This window comes from Nyctibius grandis, chromosome 1 (genome assembly GCF_013368605.1).
Source record: "Nyctibius grandis isolate bNycGra1 chromosome 1, bNycGra1.pri, whole genome shotgun sequence".
NCBI lineage: Eukaryota > Metazoa > Chordata > Aves > Nyctibiiformes > Nyctibiidae > Nyctibius > Nyctibius grandis.
The window spans coordinates 10,399,324-10,418,803 of NC_090658.1; the positions used below are offsets into that span (position 1 = coordinate 10,399,324).

At 44.0% G+C, this 19,480-nt stretch overlaps 1 protein-coding gene across 1 annotated transcript in view; it reads left to right on the plus strand.

Moving 5' to 3' along the window:
• The window catches only part of SPRED2 (sprouty related EVH1 domain containing 2), a 68,757-nt gene that overhangs the window by 24,555 nt on the left and 24,722 nt on the right, over nt 1-19,480 (plus strand). Inside the window, exons 2-3 of the mRNA XM_068414032.1 lie at nt 15,976-16,153; nt 17,504-17,672. Coding sequence (XP_068270133.1) covers nt 15,976-16,153; nt 17,504-17,672 — 347 coding nt within the window. The remainder of the gene's footprint in view (nt 1-15,975; nt 16,154-17,503; nt 17,673-19,480) is intronic.

The window sequence follows — 19,480 nt, forward strand, 5'->3', positions numbered from 1 at the left end:
TAACATGAGAAGGCTGTGTGATAGTTAATGCCAGGCATCCCGATACTCTGTGCAGGAGGGGAAACCTGCCCCGTATCATTTCTGTGCTTCAAAAGAGGCAGACTGCGAGGATTGGTACCCTAAATTAACAAGAAAATAATTCCTACGCTACTAAAAATCAAGGCAGAGTCATAAGCATTAAACATCTTCCTTTAAGGCTATAAAATAGCAACTTGTCCCCAAGAGCAATGGGAAGAGCTGGACAAGGTACGTTTTAAGGGCAAGATAATGTTTTACCAATACTTAGAGGAGAGGCAGAATGATGATGAAAATTTAAGCCAGTCAGGTGAAGTGAGTCCCTAGCAGAACAGGGAGCTGGCTGAGAGGAGGTACAGTCAACATCAGCTCGAGGGTGTGAGCTTGGAGCTGGTCAACACGGTTTTATGGAAGTTTTCGGTGGATTTAGAAATGTGGGTGGATAAAGGTTGTCGTATCATAGTGCTTGCCTTGTGAGAGTACTTGCATGGGGAAAATTTTTATCCTACAGAAAGGAAAAGCAAAGATGCAGAGGTTAGAAGTTAAAGGAAGATTCACACTTAAAAAAATTATATATTTTTTTACCTGTGAATCTTTTAACTTAATATATATATAACTTTAATATGTATATATTTTTTAGCAATGTTGTGGGTTCTTCATCACTTGAGATCTTTTGCAGATAAACTGGAGTAAAGTATCTGTTAGATTAGACAGTCTGGATTAAAGCTGTGATGAAACAAAAGTTTGATTTAGGAACAACCAGCCAAGTCAAGCCTTTAACCTGCGTTATGAGCAATTGGTTTTCTCAAGGGGTCAGAGGTATGAATCCATCCGCTGCAGTGATTAATCTTGGTTCGCAGAGGCAAGGAGCTCTTCGGGCGGTTGTGCTCTGCCATCTGGCTAGTCTAGAAGATACTGATACTGGTGCAAGAAAAATGCAAATTAAGATGCAAACCGTGGACAGAGAGGACATCAAAAGCACCTTTCCTTTGAACTAAGTATTCAAGCACAAAAAAAAGGAAGGAGGAAGGTCTTGGGGTTTTACTACTGGGTTTTTTTGTTTTACTAGTTCTTTTATCAAGAAAATCAAAATTTGCAGCCTGCCGTGTGATGATTGAGCCTGTGTTGCATGAGTGCAAAGTACAGGGTTAGATTTCCTGGAGTATATTACAGCTCTTTGTCCAGGTATCAATTAGGAGCTATGGAGGAAGGGTTTAATTAGAAGAAAAGCACACGAGGCTTTTCCGGTGCGGAGGAGCTCGGTGCGTGTCAATTTGTGTAACCTCTTTTCTGGTCATGGATGTTTATTTGGAGTTGAGTAAGACGCTCTCGGCGGCTTTTCCTTTGATCTGTCTGCAGGAAAATTAAATCCACATGGCCTCCACCCAGAACCTTTCTGCATCCTGGATGGAAATACCCATCTATGCTGGGGTCGGTTTTTGTTGTCATCCATATGTACAAAGGTCTATTCATCTAGGAGAATGACGTGTCTGTCCAAGGCCTAAGCTTTAAAACACCCAGAAAAGAAAAATGGTTGTTGCAAGCTGTCAGTCACCTGGAGATGGACTTTTAAAACCGATATATAGAGTTGCATTGGTTTGCACAGTTTGAAATGGCAAAGAAATGCTGCCTCCAACTTGCCATGCTCGTTTAGCATCTCTGTAATCTATAAATAGGTTGTGCTTCCTCTAGGACCTAGGATTGTACTATATGTAATGATCTGGTGCCAAAGGGGCACCAGCCCTGGTCCGGCTGGGATGATGACCTCCCAGCCTGGGCCCTGAGCTGCAAAGCAATTGCCGCCAGGTGTTAATGGCAAGATGCTCCCACTGTGCAGCTTGCCGGAGCCAACTGCAAAAAGAAAAAGAGGTGAATCCTCTCTGTTTCGGATCAGATGAGGTCTACAAGAGATTAAATACTGCAGCTTTCCTCTTTCCTTCATTTTACTGGAGCACTCGGGGTGCATTTGTGTTAGGAAAGCATCATGCTCAGTGATGTTTAACATCTGGGTGAAGTCTATATTGAGAAATGCGTAAGCAGAATCGAGCTGTGCTGTGACCAGAACTGCTCCCACGTGGGCTTTTATGGACTGTCTATCCCCCAGCAGACTCCTCAACTGCTGAAGCGCTGTTCAGCTGTACTTTTAATAGTACCTTGCTCTTGTGCTGGCAGAGGTGTGCAGCATGGGAGAGCCTTACTCCAGTTTTAAGGGAAATGGGGAAAGCATGGTAATGGTAGGTAGGGAGGAGCATTTCAGTGCTCCTGAATATTCAGCAGCCCCAAGCACATCATAAAAAGTTTGAAGTCATTCCTAAGGATCAGCTTTTCTGCCCTTTTTTCCTATTTCTGCTATACTTGCAGCTCTTCCCTACAACATGACTTGGATGAACGCTGTATTCAAGAAAATTTTGTGGGCAACAAAGACAGGCATGAATGAAATGTCTCTGAAATGCTGGTCAAAAAGCTATACTGACCGTGTCTACGAAGTCTTTTGTTTGTTTCTTTTTTATTGTTTGTTTTTTTTTTTTAAATTAAAACAAAAATGGAGAAAAACAACCTTCTTTACCCCTCATAGGGCACAGTAAGCAATGTTTAGGCAATATTGCTGTAGCAACTCTTGAATGCTACACTTAAGGTAGGTTGCCTGGTGTTCCAGATGATGAGACATTACAAGTTTCAGAGTGTCCTATGTGGACCTGGGGCCGCAGATGTTCAGAAGCCTACGCTGCACCGAAATTATGTGCTGAAACATCTTTTTGCCTGGTTCACAAGCTGTCAGGGCTTGGTGCTGTGCGCTGTGTTAATGTTCTGTTGCAGAAGTCAGCCCATTAATATGACTGGCATTAGTGAGGTGACTGAATTTCATTCTCTTAATCACAAATACTCGAGCAGCTATAATGAAAATGGGCTCCTCTTGCTCCAACCACAGTCTGGACTCTTTGAACCGTGTTTGTAGTTGGCCAGCAGGCAGTGGAAAGCAGATCTACCACCTTGTTGGCTCTCCAGTTGCAATGTTTACTTCAGATTTCTAATAGCAAAAGCCTGCAGCAGCGTGCATCCTGCTGGAAACCGGGGAAAATGTTCATGTATTAGAGCAGCTGCTCACCAGTCCAAGCTAGGAAATGCACAAAAGCTTTGGAGGGTATTTCACTGTAGCACCAAGTTAGTAGGGATGGGTGTGCTAAGGTGTATTGGACAGAGCAGTATTTGAGGGGAAAAATAATAATTAAAAAGAGTGCAGCAGCATTGCCAACCCTGGAGCTGAGGTTTACGTTTAAAGAACATTTGCAAAAGTGAGAACCCAACCAGTGATTCAGTTGATGCCCACAACTATCCCGTGACTCGGTATCCACTTCCCTTCAGAGAAAACCCTTGGGAGCAGGGCTTGAAGCCAACTGAATTAGGTGGTGGTTCTTCTTCTTGACTGATGCAACAACTTCTCGGTGTAGACGGAAGGCCAGGGCTTTATTTACATCCATATGGATTGAGCACGCAGTAATATTTATAACAGAGAGCTTTTCTGTGACTTGCATTTTCACGCGCAGACTGTTTCTCCCTGGCACACCAGCAAACAGGCAGCTTTGCAGAAGACACCCAAGTCATGGCTCAACCCAGCAACGTGAGCTGCGGCAGCTGTGGAGTTGTGTAAGCTTTACAGCATGATGGCTTTTCCGTGGAAACCCATAATGCTGGAATTGTGGTTGTTAATGCTGCCTCTCCATAAGCCGCCTTATGTCGGTGCTGGGTCCCGAGTCTCGCCATGTGCCGTGCTTTGAGTTTCTAAGAGGACCAGTGATGGCCTGGTCTGTGGAGCAGTGGGAAGGCAAGGAAACAAGGAGGCTTTGGGGAGATGTAACCACTCAAGCTGTTGTTCGAAAAACATGATTACAACACAGCTTATTCAAAGATAGTTTTGTCTTACACTGGGAGGCTAATTTCATCTTCCCCATCCCTTGGGAGAAAAACTTTAGAAACTGGACTTGCAGCAAAAAGGGCCAGGCATCTTTCTTTAATTTTTCTGGCTGATGTTGCTTTGGGCTCGTGTGCTGACTTCTTGCTGGAGACAGCTGAGGACAGAGCTGATGGGCACTGTGCTGAGCATTTGAGGGTAAAAGCAGTGCTGCTGCAGAGCTTGAAGAGGAAAGCAAGGCAGCAAATCCTGGTGCATCTGGGTAGGATGAGTTTTGGACTGAGGATGTGCAATTAAAATTTAAAAAAAATATACTTTTTTAATTACTTGGATAGCGTGATGCTCTGACTGACTAATAAGTTACCCAGTGTTTGCAGATGCACTTCTACCAAAACAAAGTACCTTTTGACCATTAAACTAAGGATCTTTTTATGTTGAATATTGAAATAGAGTAAATGCAGCTGTCACTTGATCCCACTAGAACAAGCTTAAAATGCTGCCTGTTGCCTTCAGTGTGGCTTTGGACCGTAGCTTGATTCCATTGTCGTGACAAAATCCAGCCAAGCTGCAAAGAGGTGCCTGCAGCTACACCTGCACGTGGGATCGCTGGATGCTGGAGAGCAGCAGTGAAGAAATGCTTCTCAAAGAAACAGAAGAAGAAATGCGACTTGGGATGTCCTCAGCATCCCTCGTGCAACCTGGTGTCTACACGCTGAAACTGGTTTCAAGCCTCTGTGGTCTCCAGCTCGGTGTTCCCATGGTCCAAGCTTGAAGTTTTCAAGTGTGTGGTTTTTAGGTTATTATGTGTAGAATCGGAATGCAGCTTTCCTAAAGGATGCTTTCAGGCAGCATCACCTCAGCCATTGTTCTCCATCCTGGGAAAAAGGGATTTTTGCCCCAAATCAAGGTTAAAACCGTTTGGATTTAAGGAAGTCAGAAGCAGCTGAGCCTGGAAACACTTAAATTAGCTTTCTTCCCCACTCCTGCCTAATCATCAGGGTAGATTAGTTCAGAAACCGGGCAAGTATTTTTAGAAGCTGCTTTCAGAGCCCAAATGTCACAATTCTTATTCTTGTCATTGGTGTCAAGGCAGTTCTTGAGCAACATTTCTGCTTTAAAAAAATGAGAGGGCATTTAGGGATGATCATATAACTTTGGGGGGTGGCGACACACTGGCTGAGCAAGGAGTTAAAAGCGGTTATGAAAGCTTTTGAGCAGCAAGGGAGTGCTTGAGACCAGCTGCCTGAAACGAAGCTCGTGTGTAGAGATGTTGCTGTGCTGGCACTTGGGTTGCATGGGCTGCCTGCAGAGGTATGGTGTACGAGGACCTATAGCTGATACTTATAAATACCAACTTGTTGCAAACTGGAAGTATTTAAAATCCTGTTAAAAGCTGTGATGGAGGCAGGCGCGTCGGCAGGCCGAGTGCTTCCCCAAAGCCTGTTGAATTGTTTGGACCCTTGGTCCCAGCGCTGCGTTAGCAGCTTTTGGGGAATAAAGTGCAGCCAAGGTTACCGGAGGAGATGACGCCTGCTTTCAACTTTGGACCTGTTTGCAGTCCTGGGTGAGCAGGCGACGCGCCTGCCGCTCTGGTGCAACCTCTTGTCAGCACGTTTTCTCCGCCAGCCTCTGCTAAACGCCCCCGTTATTAGTTTATGGCGGTTGTATTGTAATTATTTCTTTTTTTTTTTTTTCCGGCCTATAACCCGGGTGGGGAAACAAGGATCTCTGGTGGGTGCGTGCGCTCGTGCTTTCCGAGCGGGAGGATGTTGCGAATGAGTAATGGTGGGGCCGGGGCTGTAATACGCAGAATACCTCTGGGATGACTCACCCGGTACAATGCAGCACATCCCTCAAGGAGACTGAATCACGGCACGGGGGGGAAGCCGCTCGCTCGCTCCGCAGCAGCCAGCTGGGACGCGGGGCAGCCAGCGTCGAGCAGGAGGCTGGTAGTGGCAACGATGGTAAAACGGAGCGATCGGGGGGTAACATGTAGAGGAGATGGCATCCCCTGGCAGGTATGTGTGTGTGCTGTCGCTGTGTGTCATTTCATATTTTTTACTTGTTTTTTTTTCTCCCCCTCCCCCCCCATCTGCCCCCACAGCCCTTCTGAATCTTTTCTAAATCAGCATCTAATTTATCAGTGAATATGTATGACTTCCTTGTGTGAAACGCAGGCTTTCTTTTATGGTTACATATAGATTTTTTTTCAGAAGTAATGGTTTAACCTGCACCTTCTCTTAAATACCGAGAAGAAAAATAGATGCTGCCTGGGAAGCTGCTTGCCTTGATGTCCCTCTCCATGGACGCTTTATGGGGTAGGGAGGTTAAAGAGAGGTGGAAAGCAAAATCAACACGCATGCTGGTTTTAATGTCATTAAGAATGTCTTATTTTATTTTATTTTTAAATGCATTTCCCTGGCAAAAGATAAAAACCCTTTAGATTTAGACCACAGTTATCCTGCTTACTCCCTCCCCGCTTCTTTGATACGGATTCAGCTGGAATTGAGTCACAGAATTTTTTTTTTTATATTTGCAAAATATTGTCTACCCTTTGTAGTTCCATCATACGTGTCACGGAGGATGTTTACAGGGGGATAAATATAGTTGGATTCTGCGCTCATCAAAATGGAGGAGAGTAGGGGAAAATGCAAAGTGCTTGTTTCTGGTGGTTTTTTTTCTTTTCTTTGTAAACTTTGAATTTTTCAGAAATACTATGTATATATGTGTGTGTGTACATACATAATTATTTTCATGTTCTGGAGTGTCATTGATTCTGTAGGTGAAGATAAGTACCCCTTGCATTATTTTCACTTGTGCTGTAATATGATTTGCCCAGAGAAGTTGTGGCTGCCCCCTCCCTGGCAGTGTTCAAGGCCAGGTTGGATGGGGCTTTGAGCAACCTGGTCTAGTGGAAGGTGTCCCTGCCCATGGCAGGGGGTTGCAACTAGATGATCTTTAAGGTCCCTTCCAACCCAAACCATTCTATGATTCTATGATTGTATTAGGACGGGTAGCACTTAATCTGCAAAATGTGATGTTATATGGGGGTAAGGGGATGCCTCGTGTGGCCAGCGTGTTTGGTGGCATCATGGGCATCACAATGGTCTACAGCGTGACAGCAAAAACTCGTTGAATGGGGAAGAGGGTCACGTGGAAATAGCATCGTCTTGTGAATTGAATAAATTTCACCATTACATGCCTCTAATTTTTGGCAAACGGTATCAAGTCTGTAGTTTTCATTTTACAAAATAAGGAGGGCGATAAAACTTCTAAACCTTGAATACAGCTGCTGTGCTTCTTAGTTTTAGTTCTTATTTTTACTAAATACTGCCATTCATTAGCTAACATAGGATGACAGTAACAGAGTGTTTATGGTCAGTATACGTTAGAAAAAAATTCAGGTAGAACTTGGTTGTGGCTTTTTTTTCAGGGGAGGGGAAGAAAAATACATTCAGGATGCAGATCTCATGCAACAACCTGTTTGTCTGGCTAAGCTTTTATGCACTTTTTGCTTATCTTGTATGTGATATAAAACAAATACCATCTGTCATGCAATAAGAACTTCCTTTCGCATTACAGTAAATGATAATGCTAATTAGCTTTCCTTGAAATCTGTTAATATTTTGTACCCTTGCACGAAAAGAGTAGGACTTGAGCGTACAACTCTTGCCTGTACTGCCATGCCGGCTTGATGAGCTGCAGGGCAAATTATTCAAATGCATTATGTTATTGAACTGATTTTTTTTGGTTTTGCTGCTCCTTGCAACTTTCCAAGACATACCATCGTGTGCAGCTGTAATGATTTATTTAAGAGGTTTCATTAAATGGTTGCTCATTAAAAGTTTTGTCGTGAGTGTGCATCCCAGTGGTGTCATGGCTGTCTTTTAGGAAAAAAAATGAACTTTTGGGGTATTTTTGTAGCAAGGTTTGCTGTGGGTTTTGATAGCTCTCAACACGGTTTCAACAATATGTTACATAGATGCTTCAATACGGCCGCAAGTAGTAAATTAATCTGCCCCTGATGTAGTTAAGCTTTCATTTTAATTCAATATTGTTTGCGTAGTAAGCTAATTTCTGGGGAGAGCCCTTAAAATCCGTGCACTTGAGCTGCTGTCTTTGGATCTTTGCTTGCCCATCAACATGTTTGCAAGCCTGCTTTTTTCCCTAAAAAGCCTCTTGCTGGTTCGTTTGGGGTTTTGCCCACGTGTACGGCACTTTGTGGGGATTGCTGGGCAAGCCTGGTGCAGGAGGAGTGGTTAATGCTGCCCGAAAAAAAACAGGTATAGCCTGTGCAGGGCTAAAACACCCAACCCTACAGCTGTGCAAGCGGCAGTCGTGTTACCCTGCCTGTGCCAAACCCAGCTGCTTTTTAATGCCAGATCCATAAGGAGCGAGGGCCGAGGGTCCCATCTGCAGCAGAAAATTGCTCTCGTTCCCTAGATTGGTGCATCCAAGTTAGCCCGGACATTACGTTGTAAAAATGCGCTGCAAGAGTTATTCTCATGGCAGAAGCTGATGCTTTTGTGTGTCATTTAAAAAAAAAAAATTAAAAAAGTTTATATATATAAAAGAAAATGTATATATATAAAAGAAAATTTAACATACATATTTATACATATGTTTAAAAAAATCAGTTTTCCATCTGCTTCCTGGAAGGATCTGAAATAATTATGGGATTATGAAATCCCATTCGAGCAAGTAGAATAGAGCTGTTTCTCATAAACTTAATAAAATCAGCCTTAAATGTTTAACAAACCTTTTTGGTGAAAGGGTTTCTTTGTTCCTCGTTGCCTCGGTGTTTAAGGGAGATGTGGAGGCAGGTGGCTGGATTGTTGCAGGTGTCTTGGTTTTTTGAGAAGTCCTTTTCCTTCTGAAAACAAACAAACAAACAAAACCTGCTATTAATCTTTCTTACGGAGGCTTTTCGGATGGACTGCAGCGCTGGAAGCCAACCCAGACCTGCTGGGCACTGGCCATGGAGGACCTGTCCCCTCTTTAATTCTGCCTTCAGGGCTGCTCTAGACCCAGAAAGGCATCAAGGAATGTAAAGTAAAATCAAAAGGTACTTCTTTGGGTTTGCCCCTGCCTCCCGGAGCTGTGCTGCTTGCGTGAGGCCGTGTGGCATCTAAGACAACGAGCTTTTGAGGGTCGAAGGCACTTGAGCCTTCGAGCATCCCTGTGGCATCCAGGCACCTCACGGTCCTTCGGGCCAGTCACCCTGCTATGCTGGGTTTTTTTGCTACACACAACGAGATTTTGGGCAGCACTCAGCCAGCAGAAAAAGCCCCAGCAGTGAATAACCTTCGTGCAAAACTACTCCTCTGGTATGCTTTATGGGATGTGCAGGTAGGACTGTACGTGTCTTAAAACTTATCGGAGGTGATTTTCAAATCCTACATGAGTGCTTCCTTCAGGGCAGGATTTTCCTCTTCCACCTCCTGCACTGCTGCAGCTAACGGTGTTCTTGGAGTTAATATAATATTTTTTCCCTTTTTTTCATGAAATGGTCAGTGTACAAGCTGGACACGTGCTGCTGAACTCAGTTCAGTAGCCAGGTGTGAACTGGGAAGTTGGAAGAGAAAACTCCTTTCCATTCTCTTAGGGAAGCTGGGAGGAAATGCTAAATGCCAACAAAGTTTTCTTGTTTTGTTGGGGGAGAGAAATGTCCTGAAACTGAGCTTGTGAGGTTAATATTGGTTTAAGGTGAAGTGCACCAGGACAGACGTACTGCAGGACTTGGCCAGCATCGCTGGAGCAAGGCACATGGAGATTGAACTGTCTTGTATTTACTCAGACCAGGTGGAAACCAAAATTTCCCACATGCCTTTTTATTCTGGCAGTATTGGATTTGAAAGACAGAAAAACATAGGTTGCAAATTTGTTATACTAGAGATGGGTTACACATACAGTGGTTCTGTGTTCCCGGTGGGATGCAGGGGTGAGGGCAAGGAAAACTTTTGGTAGACTCCATTTTAATGTTGGGTCTGACCACAGGAGTTCAGATGGCTTTTTTTTCCCCTTATACTTAATGAAAAAGCTTCAAACATGCTGGAAATGGGAATGGTGTCGAAATGTAAAACTTTGTTTCACTGTGGCTCCCTGCACTCAGAAGTTTTGTTTCTAACAAAGTGGTAAGTTTGGGTTTTGAAGAAGGAAAAGCTGGTTGTAATCTGCAGGTATTTCACCCTTGCTAGAAGGTTCGTTGAACCAAGGATCAGATCTAGAAAGTGAGACTCCAGCAATAGCAGTTTTTCATTACTTCCATCAAAATGCTGCCGCTTTCCAGGTGTGGGATGAACCCCAGAAAGGATCCTTGCAATGTGATTTCCAGCGATCACCGGGGCAGAACTGTATGGCTTTAACTCCAGCTGTTGGATTTGCTGGGGCAGGGACAGAGGGCAAAGTAAGAGTGCTGTGAAATACATCCAGCTCAGCCAAAGACAGGTTATGCCCCAGTAATCATAAAGTTAAATTTGCATGGATCCAAATAGTTTAAATTGTGTTTAAGCGCCTGGTGTCTGCGGTTCAGTTCAGCTGAATGGCCTGACCTCTGCCACCACTGCATTCGCAGCCTCCTGCTGTCCTTTTGGCTCTGGGATCTGGGAATGTCGATGTGTTGAAGACAGCAGTCCATAATTTTGAAACCCATTAAATGGAATTGCCTTTCTGTCTGAGAACTGAATCTCTCCTGGCCTTGTAAGCTGGAAAGTCGAGAAAAGAAAAATACTGAAGTGCCATATGGCTGCATTAGCATGGAATTTTGTAAGTTTATATTTTGGTCAACTAGTCTGGCTAGAGGAAAAAAATATTACTGAATTATGGAAGGTGTCCGGGAAGTGGTTTAGATGCTAAATGTGACTCAAAGGGAAGTAGTAAATATGGTGCGTCAGACTACTTTTTTTTCCCCTCGGGATTTTTAGACATCTCAGATGGTCTTTGCAGTTGCTGCATTTGCAGCAAAATGGAAAAGAAGAGTGGCTGGTGGCAGGGAGCTGTGTACTTCAACCCTCCTTTTACAAAGACACTGGCAAAATTAAAGCCTTAACTAATGAAGGAATTATTTGCCATTTAGTCCTGGATGCGGGATTGCAGCTGTAAGCCTGTGCCAGGCGTACAACAAGGCTAAGGGCATTGTTCCCCATTGGTTTCGCTGAGGTTGCTGTAAGTGACGTGGCTCTTGCTGGAGAGTGCTGGATGGTGTCAGCTGTATATTTTACAGTGTGGTTCGTGCGTGCTGGAGGAAAGCGCTTTTATCTGCCTTAAACGTCACCTGTCTCTTAGACACACAAATGCTTTGTGAAAGTTAGGCTGCAGGTAAATGCAACCGTGGTTCAGTTATCGCAAAGGTAATCTTTCAGTCACTTCTTGTTTAGGAAAATTCTCAATATCCTTCAGAGTAGCAGTTACAGAATCATAGAATCATAGAATGGTTTGGGTTGGAAGGGACCTTAAAGGTCATCTAGTTCCAACCCCCCTGCCACAGGCAGGGACACCTTCCACTAGACCAGGTTGCTCACAGCCTCATCCAACCTGGCCTTGAAACACTATACACGTGCACTAAACGTTATACACGCGCATACTCTTTTTTTTTTTTTAATACGTTTTTATACATAAATATATATGCACACCCACGAGCTATAATTTTTAAAGGGTTCTCTTTTCCTTCCAATAAAAACAGCACATGGTTGTCTGCACTACCTTTACTCCCCAAGTTCATTATGGTTTTTTGCTCTGGGTGGGGCGGGCGAACAACCTGAAGCAGCCCTGGAACACGCTGGCTGGCTGCCATGCAGCTGGGAATCCCTGCAGATACTTTTCTTCCTAAGCTTTTAAGGCTGTGGAAGACAAATCTGTAGGGTTAAGATAGCAAAGTATTCCATTTAAGAGCATAATTAAGAATAGTTTGCATGAAACGCGTAGCGCGTAGGCCATAAACCCGACAATTAGAGCGGTCTTAAAGTTTAAGAAGCCAATAAAAACAAGGAGAACTAAGGCTACTGCGGGTTTGTTTTTTTTAGCTATTGCATTTTTAACTATATGAAAGGCTTTCGTTATCTAATCTTAGCAGCAATCAGCATCTCATTAATGGGAACGGACCAAATATTTTCATGTACCTCATTAACCCTTTTTCCTGGAACAGTCGAATTGCAGAGTTGCTGTGATAAAAAGTGCAGGGGGCTGGCTCAAATATGGTTGTTTCACTCCTGAAACCTTGGTACACCGAAGCAGTGACACTCACGTGGGATTTGCAGATCACTCTTTTGCACCAGAGGATTTTAAGTGCTTGCAACCAGCCTCGGTGCAGTCGCGTAAAATTAAATAGCAAAGAAAATAAACAGCTTTTACGCTAAGGAAGCAAGGTCCTTATATGGACCTGAAATATTTGAGTATCTCCCAAGTATTTATCAACACTGGCATGAGGGAAAGAAGCATTGCCTATTCTAGGCTTGTGGATGGAAACAGCAGGCAAGATTTTGATATATAAAGCTGAAGGAAGCAGTGCGTAGCCTTGAAAACTCAACGTGCAGCTTCTGAGTCCTAGTCCAGTGACTAAACCAAGATGTCAAGCCCTAAGAAGCCTGAACCACTTTCTTTCTTTCTTTCTTTCTTTTCTTTCTTTTTCCTAAATTCCTTGGCATAGGTTGCACGTGGCTCCTGGTGGGAGTGGGGACAGGGCTCTCCAGGGAGCACAGCATCACCAGTGACTTTTGATCGTGCAGAAAAGTGTGCCAAGGGATTGCGTTAACGGAGCCAGAGCTCTGCTTGCCTTGCCAAAGGTGAACCCTTCTGCCGGACAAGGTCCTTTTCTAATAGGGGAGCAGAGTTCTTCTTGCCGTGGTAGGGGGATGGAAATGAGCTTTTCTGGCTTGATATATTTAACAAGGTAGCTCTTCAGGTTGGGAGAAATGCAGTTTTTATGGTGTTCTGCTGGGTGTTTGGGGGTGACAGACAAATGCAGCAAGTGATGAGGAAAGGAGTAAAATTATAACATCTGTCACTTTGCACTCAGATTGCTTTAAGTTTGTCCTCCACCACGTAATCTTGAAGAGCCAATATCAATCCATCTACTTTCATAGAATCATAGAATGGTTTGGATTGGAACGGACCTTAAAGATCATCTAGTTCCAACCCCCCTGCCACGTGCAGGGACACCTTTCCACTAGACCAGGTTGCTCAAAGCCCCATCCAACCTGGCCTTGAACACTTCCAGGGAGGGGGCATCCATTCCATTAAAGCAAATTACCTTGCTTTGTTTGGGTCAAAAAAATGCCATTCCAGCTTGTTTTCCCACCCCCTTGCCTCCCAGTCGCTGACCCTCTGCCATCACAGGAGCATCTCTGCTGTAGGCAGATGCCAGCTAGCAAGCTTGGTCCAAAACCTGTCCATCTTCTCGGTGGTCTCCAAGACCCTGAACCAAGTGCACGAGGCATCCCAGGGTGATGACGCTGGCTTCCAAAATAGGCCACTCCAAAGTAGAACCAGCAGTTTGAGTTAATGAAGCGCCCATCTTTTCCCCTAAGAGGCATCGTGTCTAGTCACAAAGCTGTTGGGCATGTGGGTGAAATCAGCGGCCTTGGTGGCAGAGGCTGTAAGAGCTGTAGATCATGGTATCAGCACAGATATGAATGTGAAAACCATATGGGTCTGTGCCCCACCAGACTGTGATTATAATGGGCAGGAATAGTAGTCAGGGAACCTAAATTTAATGTGTAGGCATCCACTAGTATTCAAATGTAACTATGAGCCTAGAGAAATCACCGAGAGATGATGGAAACACGTGAATAATTGGTAGAAATCACAAAGTATTGAGTAGTTGTTGCTTTCTTAATTTTCCTTTAAATGGACAATTCCTGCTGCAAAGGAATTGTCCCAAAAGTAACGTTGCTTCAGATACTTTGCATCAAGCTCAGTTTTTGTACAGTAGGAAATTAGCTGAAGTATTTTGCTTAATTCTGAGTATCAAGAAGCCAAGAGATTGAAGTAGCCACCGGTAAAATCTAGAAATGTGTTTTCCTTAGAAAGTAAAAAGGTGTAACTGGATCCATTTATAGATGCGCTTGCTCTGTATCCTGTACCAGGATGCTGCTTTAAGGACTCAGAGTGAAAAATATTCTTAAAAACCTTGTTTCTCAGTTCTGTGAATACCCTGTGTACATCAGCTGTGGTATGGGCAGCGTATCTGATTATGCTTTTCATTAGCCAGTGCAAAGTCCTTAGAGCAATAGGGGACGTACCTGAAGCATCTGTGTGCTGCCTTCATTGTGTAGGTCCGGTGAGAAAGTTGGTGTATCCATAAAATAAAGCCAGTGAAGGGAAAATTACAGCGTGTGTTTTGCAAGATCCATCCAGCTGCAGAAGGGATTAGCTGGTCCAAGACGCCTCTACCCAGGAGATGCTCACTTCCTCCCTCGGTCTGTCCTCAGAAGTGCCTTCAAGTAGGATCCGTGAGGCTGCTTAGGTATGAAATAAAATCTGGTCATATTGGAGAAAGGGGAACTCAGACTTCAAATATTGGCACTTGGATTACAAAAGCGATGCAAAAATAATGTCTGAAAACAAGAGGCAGTTTTACCTGGTGCAGGATGAAGAAAGCTACCTCTGCTTTTAATTTGGGATAGAAAGGACCTGTTCTCTTGTCATGTTGTATAGAATGCTGGGAAAACGTCCGGCTACAGAGCTTCCCTCAAGGAGGAATTTCTTTCCCTGAGGGATGATACCTGTCATTTTGAAAGGCCTCCTCTTGGAGCCCTGTAGGAGTTGAACTTTCTTCTTGTCAGCTCACTTGATGTCCTGGAGATGGACAATTCCTGGACGGTTTTCTTTGTATGTCCTTTTTCTTAGCCCCTGTTAATGTTCCCATTTTGCCCAGGTTTGAGTGCCCTGCAATACCTTTGCGGGTGCTGGTGGGTGTCTCGGCAGCTCTGCAGCCAACAGTGCCGTGGTTGTGCATGGTTGACATCTAACCATGCCATGGGAGGTCCCTGTGAGGGCATCACAGCCGTTGGCGCTGTTCCTGAGCAGTCACTGTGTTAATTGATGTCTAACACGTGACAGGTTACACCAAGCCAGGAATCGGCGACAACATGAGGACAGAAAAGCTAATTTTGGTATTTCCTAGAAGCTCTGGGGTGGGGACAACCCATTTTAGCTTGAAGTCTGTTATGTGTCCCATGCAAGGTGCATGGCTTTTGCTTACGTCCTGTAGCGGCCTTTCTGCTCCCAAATGACCGCCTCCCTGGTGATAGCCCCAGCAGATGCTGGAGCAACTGCTTTGTGGAAAGGGTATGGGAGGAGGCCTGGGGAAGTGGAGCCTCCCACTGTGGGGGCTCTTTTGTCCCCTTGCGATGGGCACCTGGATTATCCCCAAATCTCTCGGGTGCTTCCAGAATAGCTTCTTGTTAGGTTATGACATGCTGCCTTTTTAAGCCCCTTGAAATGCTGGTGGAGCTGTTTTAGGGACATGGTATGGTCCCGATGACCTCAGCTGAGATGGTTCCCATCTCCTTTCATCTGAGGTACCACACTTGTGGGTTTTTTTTGCCATAAGGCTGTCCCAGTTAAGGAGGAATTTGAGTGTTTGTCTTCCAAAGCCCACTTCACTAATTTGATCACAAAAACCTTAAAACACTTTGTTCATAGGATATTTGAGCTCCACATGTTCTTCCAATACTTTGGAGGCCTGATGCCCCAGTGCATCCCCTGTGGGTAGTGGCTTTGGGTTGCTGCCCACGTCACCATGCTCGCTTGGTCCCTGTCCCCAACTGCACGCGGGAAAGAGTGTCCGTGACCATGGGTTGTTTGATCTGTACGTTGGTATTTGGAAACCCAACAGGATTGTTCCTTGCTGTTTGATGGGTCTCTTTCCTATGGTGGCTTGAGCGGTCAAGACCATCCGCCACAGAGGTGGACTTCCATCCTGGGTAGAAACTCTGCGTTAGGACTGGATCAGTGCTGTCTAAATACCGCCCTCAAGAAAAACGCCCTGAGAAGACTGTATGATGCTCACAAAAGGTTTTGTGTTTTTTTTTGTTTTGTTACCATTGCAGTGACAGCTATATTGTGCGAGTCAAAGCTGTGGTTATGACCCGAGATGACTCCAGTGGGGGATGGTTGCCACAAGAAGGAGGCGGTCTCAGTAGAGTTGGCGTCTGCAAGGTCACGTACCCGGAGGGCAATGGAAGAAGTGGATTTCTAATCCATGGTGAAAGGCAGAAAGACAAACTGGTAATAGAACCTAATTCAACTTTTGTCTGTTCTTATAATGAGAATTATCCCAAATCTATTGCTATTGTATTCTTGCGCAAGTTTTTTTTTTTAAATAAAAACCAGGCATGTGAAAATAGTACCAGATTAGACAAAACAAACCCATCCTCATCTAGAATTGCCATCTTTTGCTATCTAGGTGGTTGTGCCGCCACCTGGAAGGAGCAGGTAAACTTTTGACATCCATGTGCAAAGACGTCCTTTGATGATCGAAAAAGGGCCTGGGGTTTGGTTTTTTTCTTCCTCTAAGACCTAGTAGAGATATGTGAGAAGTGAATTGAAGTGTAAAGAACCCATGAAGCCGGTCACATTGCACTGAGTAATGCAGTGCAAGCCTTTAGAACAGCCATGAATTATTTATGCTGCGTGCCGTTCAAGGCTTGAACGAGCGGAGTGAGAATATGAAGACAAGTTGTCTCTTATGAATTGATGCACTCGGTTTCTTCTGGTAGCTGTTTATCTAAAAAGGAGCTCTCTTCTTTCCCCGCACAAATCAAATTAATAAAGCCTTTTCCCTATTTCCAGGGTCCGGTTTAGATGTTACAGTTTGTTATCTCATTTTTATATATTTGATTCTTCCAAAATTCGCTCCTGTGAAGAGATGGGCTAGCTTAAAAATATGCTCCCTGCACAGGCTGTGTGAATTCAGTGTTTTGGGGAAAAAAATGCATTATTTGAGTCGGAAATTATTTTTATTTCAAGAAGACTGGCATTTTAAAGCTGTTTCAAGTATAGTTTGTCTTTTGCTATACTGTTTTGCTTAGGATGCTTTTTTTTTGACACTTTATGAGCCGTGCTTCTGGTTTTGGGGGACGGAATAAGTCTAACAAGGCATTCCTGATCTGCCTGAGCATCACCCTGGAGATGGTTTTTGGCACAGGAGAGCTTGAGATGAGTGCCTGGCTGAGGGTGAGGGAGGGGAAAAAAGGTGAGGGGAGTGTTACAGCACCTCCTAAATCTGCTGCTGGTGGATAAAATTTCTGCTGAGCAAAATTATTGAGGGAAGAGGTTCTCCCTCCACCTGAGCCCCCACGAGCTGTAACCTGTGCCACGCTGGTTCTGGGTCTGAAGGAGGCTCCTGAGGTAGGGAGCAAGCACCTACTCAAAGCACAAGCAGAAGATGAATGTACGATAGTTATGAGAACAATTACAGTGTCTGGTGTTTATTAGTCATCGTTTGGTAGGGAAGGATGTTCCCCTGCGTGAGGCATGACTTGGCTTGCTTTCAGGACGGGGCTGAGACGGTGCTGGCTCTGTCCTTGGGGTGGGAAAAGTGACTTTGCTCCTCTTTTGGGGCTCGTGCCCTCCCAGGTGGTGCTGGAATGCTTTGTGAAGAAGGACCTGGTGTACACGAAGGCGAACCCCACCTTCCATCACTGGAAAGTCGACAACAGAAAGTTCGGGCTCACTTTTCAAAGCCCCGCTGATGCTCGAGCCTTCGACAGAGGAGTGAGGAAAGCCATCGAGGACCTCATTGAAGGTACCACGGCACATGATGGTGGCCACTGCAACCCTTGGAAGAGTGGGAAAAGGGTTTTGAGTCATGGAGCTGGAAAGAGGGATGGGTTTAAAATCAGTTCTTGGGCTTGGACGTCTCTTATGCACGTGTCAGAGTGTAGCTGCGCGCTTACCCTGCACTGAGCAAGCCTCAGCTTACTTTTAAGAACTGAGTTTTCTCATTCCATAAGGAGAGAAGGGATTTCAGTCCAAGTATTTTCCAATCCTATCTGGCCTGGTCTGTCCAGACTTCCCCCCTTATTTATCATTGAGTCTGTTATTACTGGGGGTTTTTTTGATAGGCGTGGGTTTCACGCTAGCGGTGGCAACTCAGATGGCCCAGGCTCTTCTTTAGATGCAGCTGAATCTCATCTTACTGAGTCTTTTGTTAAATCATAGTATGAATTCCTGCTTGGAGTTGAATAAAATTTTGGTTTGTTTTTGGGGTTTTTTTTTTTCAGTAATTAGTTTTGTCTGCGTCCGCTTAGTTGAATGGTAGTTATTGAAGACTTTGTTGTGTTTTTGGGGTTTTTTTAATTCTGTAAAAAATGTGTTTGAATTGCCTGTGCTTGGAAGTTGTCATAAATTTTTCCTTTTCACATTTCATGGCAATCAGGCAATCATAATACCGCTATAATTCAATAGTACTTTATTTTAATGAAATTTGATTCTTCATGGGTTTTTTTTTTTGGTTTTTTTTTGGTTTTTTTTTGTTTTAACCATGCCACTTTATGTAGGGACTTAGTGGTCTAGTGGTCCAAAGCCTTTCTCCTTCTCACCCAGTGTGACCGGGATATTTTTATATACAGGTGGTATTATTTTTTGAGGATACTAGCTCGAATGTATATACAGATGTGCATTCTTTTTGAGGATGTTTGTTCCATAAGACAGTGTAACGTTCTGGATGCCCTGTCCTTGCTTTAGGATGGAAATGGTAGATACTGGGAGAGAATTAATCCCTCTGGGCTCTTTCCTGGTAAATACCTCATCAGAGGAAGGATCTTCTCAACTAGTTATTAATTTGCTTTTTCCTGTGCTATTAACGTGAAGAAGTTACAGGTGGGCCTTCCGCTTTCTTCTTCTTGCTTGCTAAAACTGGGAAGCATTTTGAGTCATAAAAGTCATGTTTTATCTAAGTGGCACAGGATCGTGCACAGTTTCAAGGAGATGATAACTCAGCTGTATTGAGTAGTATTTTGGAGACGCCGGTATGTGGCAACTCCTGTTCTGCTCTTTCTGATCCATATTACAGTGGAGGTATTTAAAATCAAGCTCTGCTTTATCTCAGATACTTCAAAATCAGCAAATCTATATTTATCCCATTAACAGCACAGACTGATCCTCATGAATGTGTTCCTCCTTAACTTCCAAATAAGGCTTTCTGAATGAAAAACAATAACTGGCTCGTGCACACACAGCTTAGGGCAGCGAATTTCATTTATCGTTTATTTTTTGTTCACGTGGTTGATCACATTTAGCACTTAATATTAAGCACAACAAACTGTGCATTCAAAACTTCATGAAATTGCTGCTTTATTATTAATATTTAACCGATAGTTTGTTCCCTGGAGCATCAGAAGTATAGAAGTTTTGTGCACAAGTACAGGAGTCCTACGCAGCTCTGTAGAGTGTCTGGATTTTTTACTTTTAAAGCTAATGTAGCAAATGGCACAAATGTTTTCATGTTACTTAGCGTTTTAAGTGGGTTTTCGCACTTAGCTCTGCACATCTCATGATGATGCAACTGCGAGCAGCCAAGGCTGGTGCAGATAGCATTATATAAAGCACATT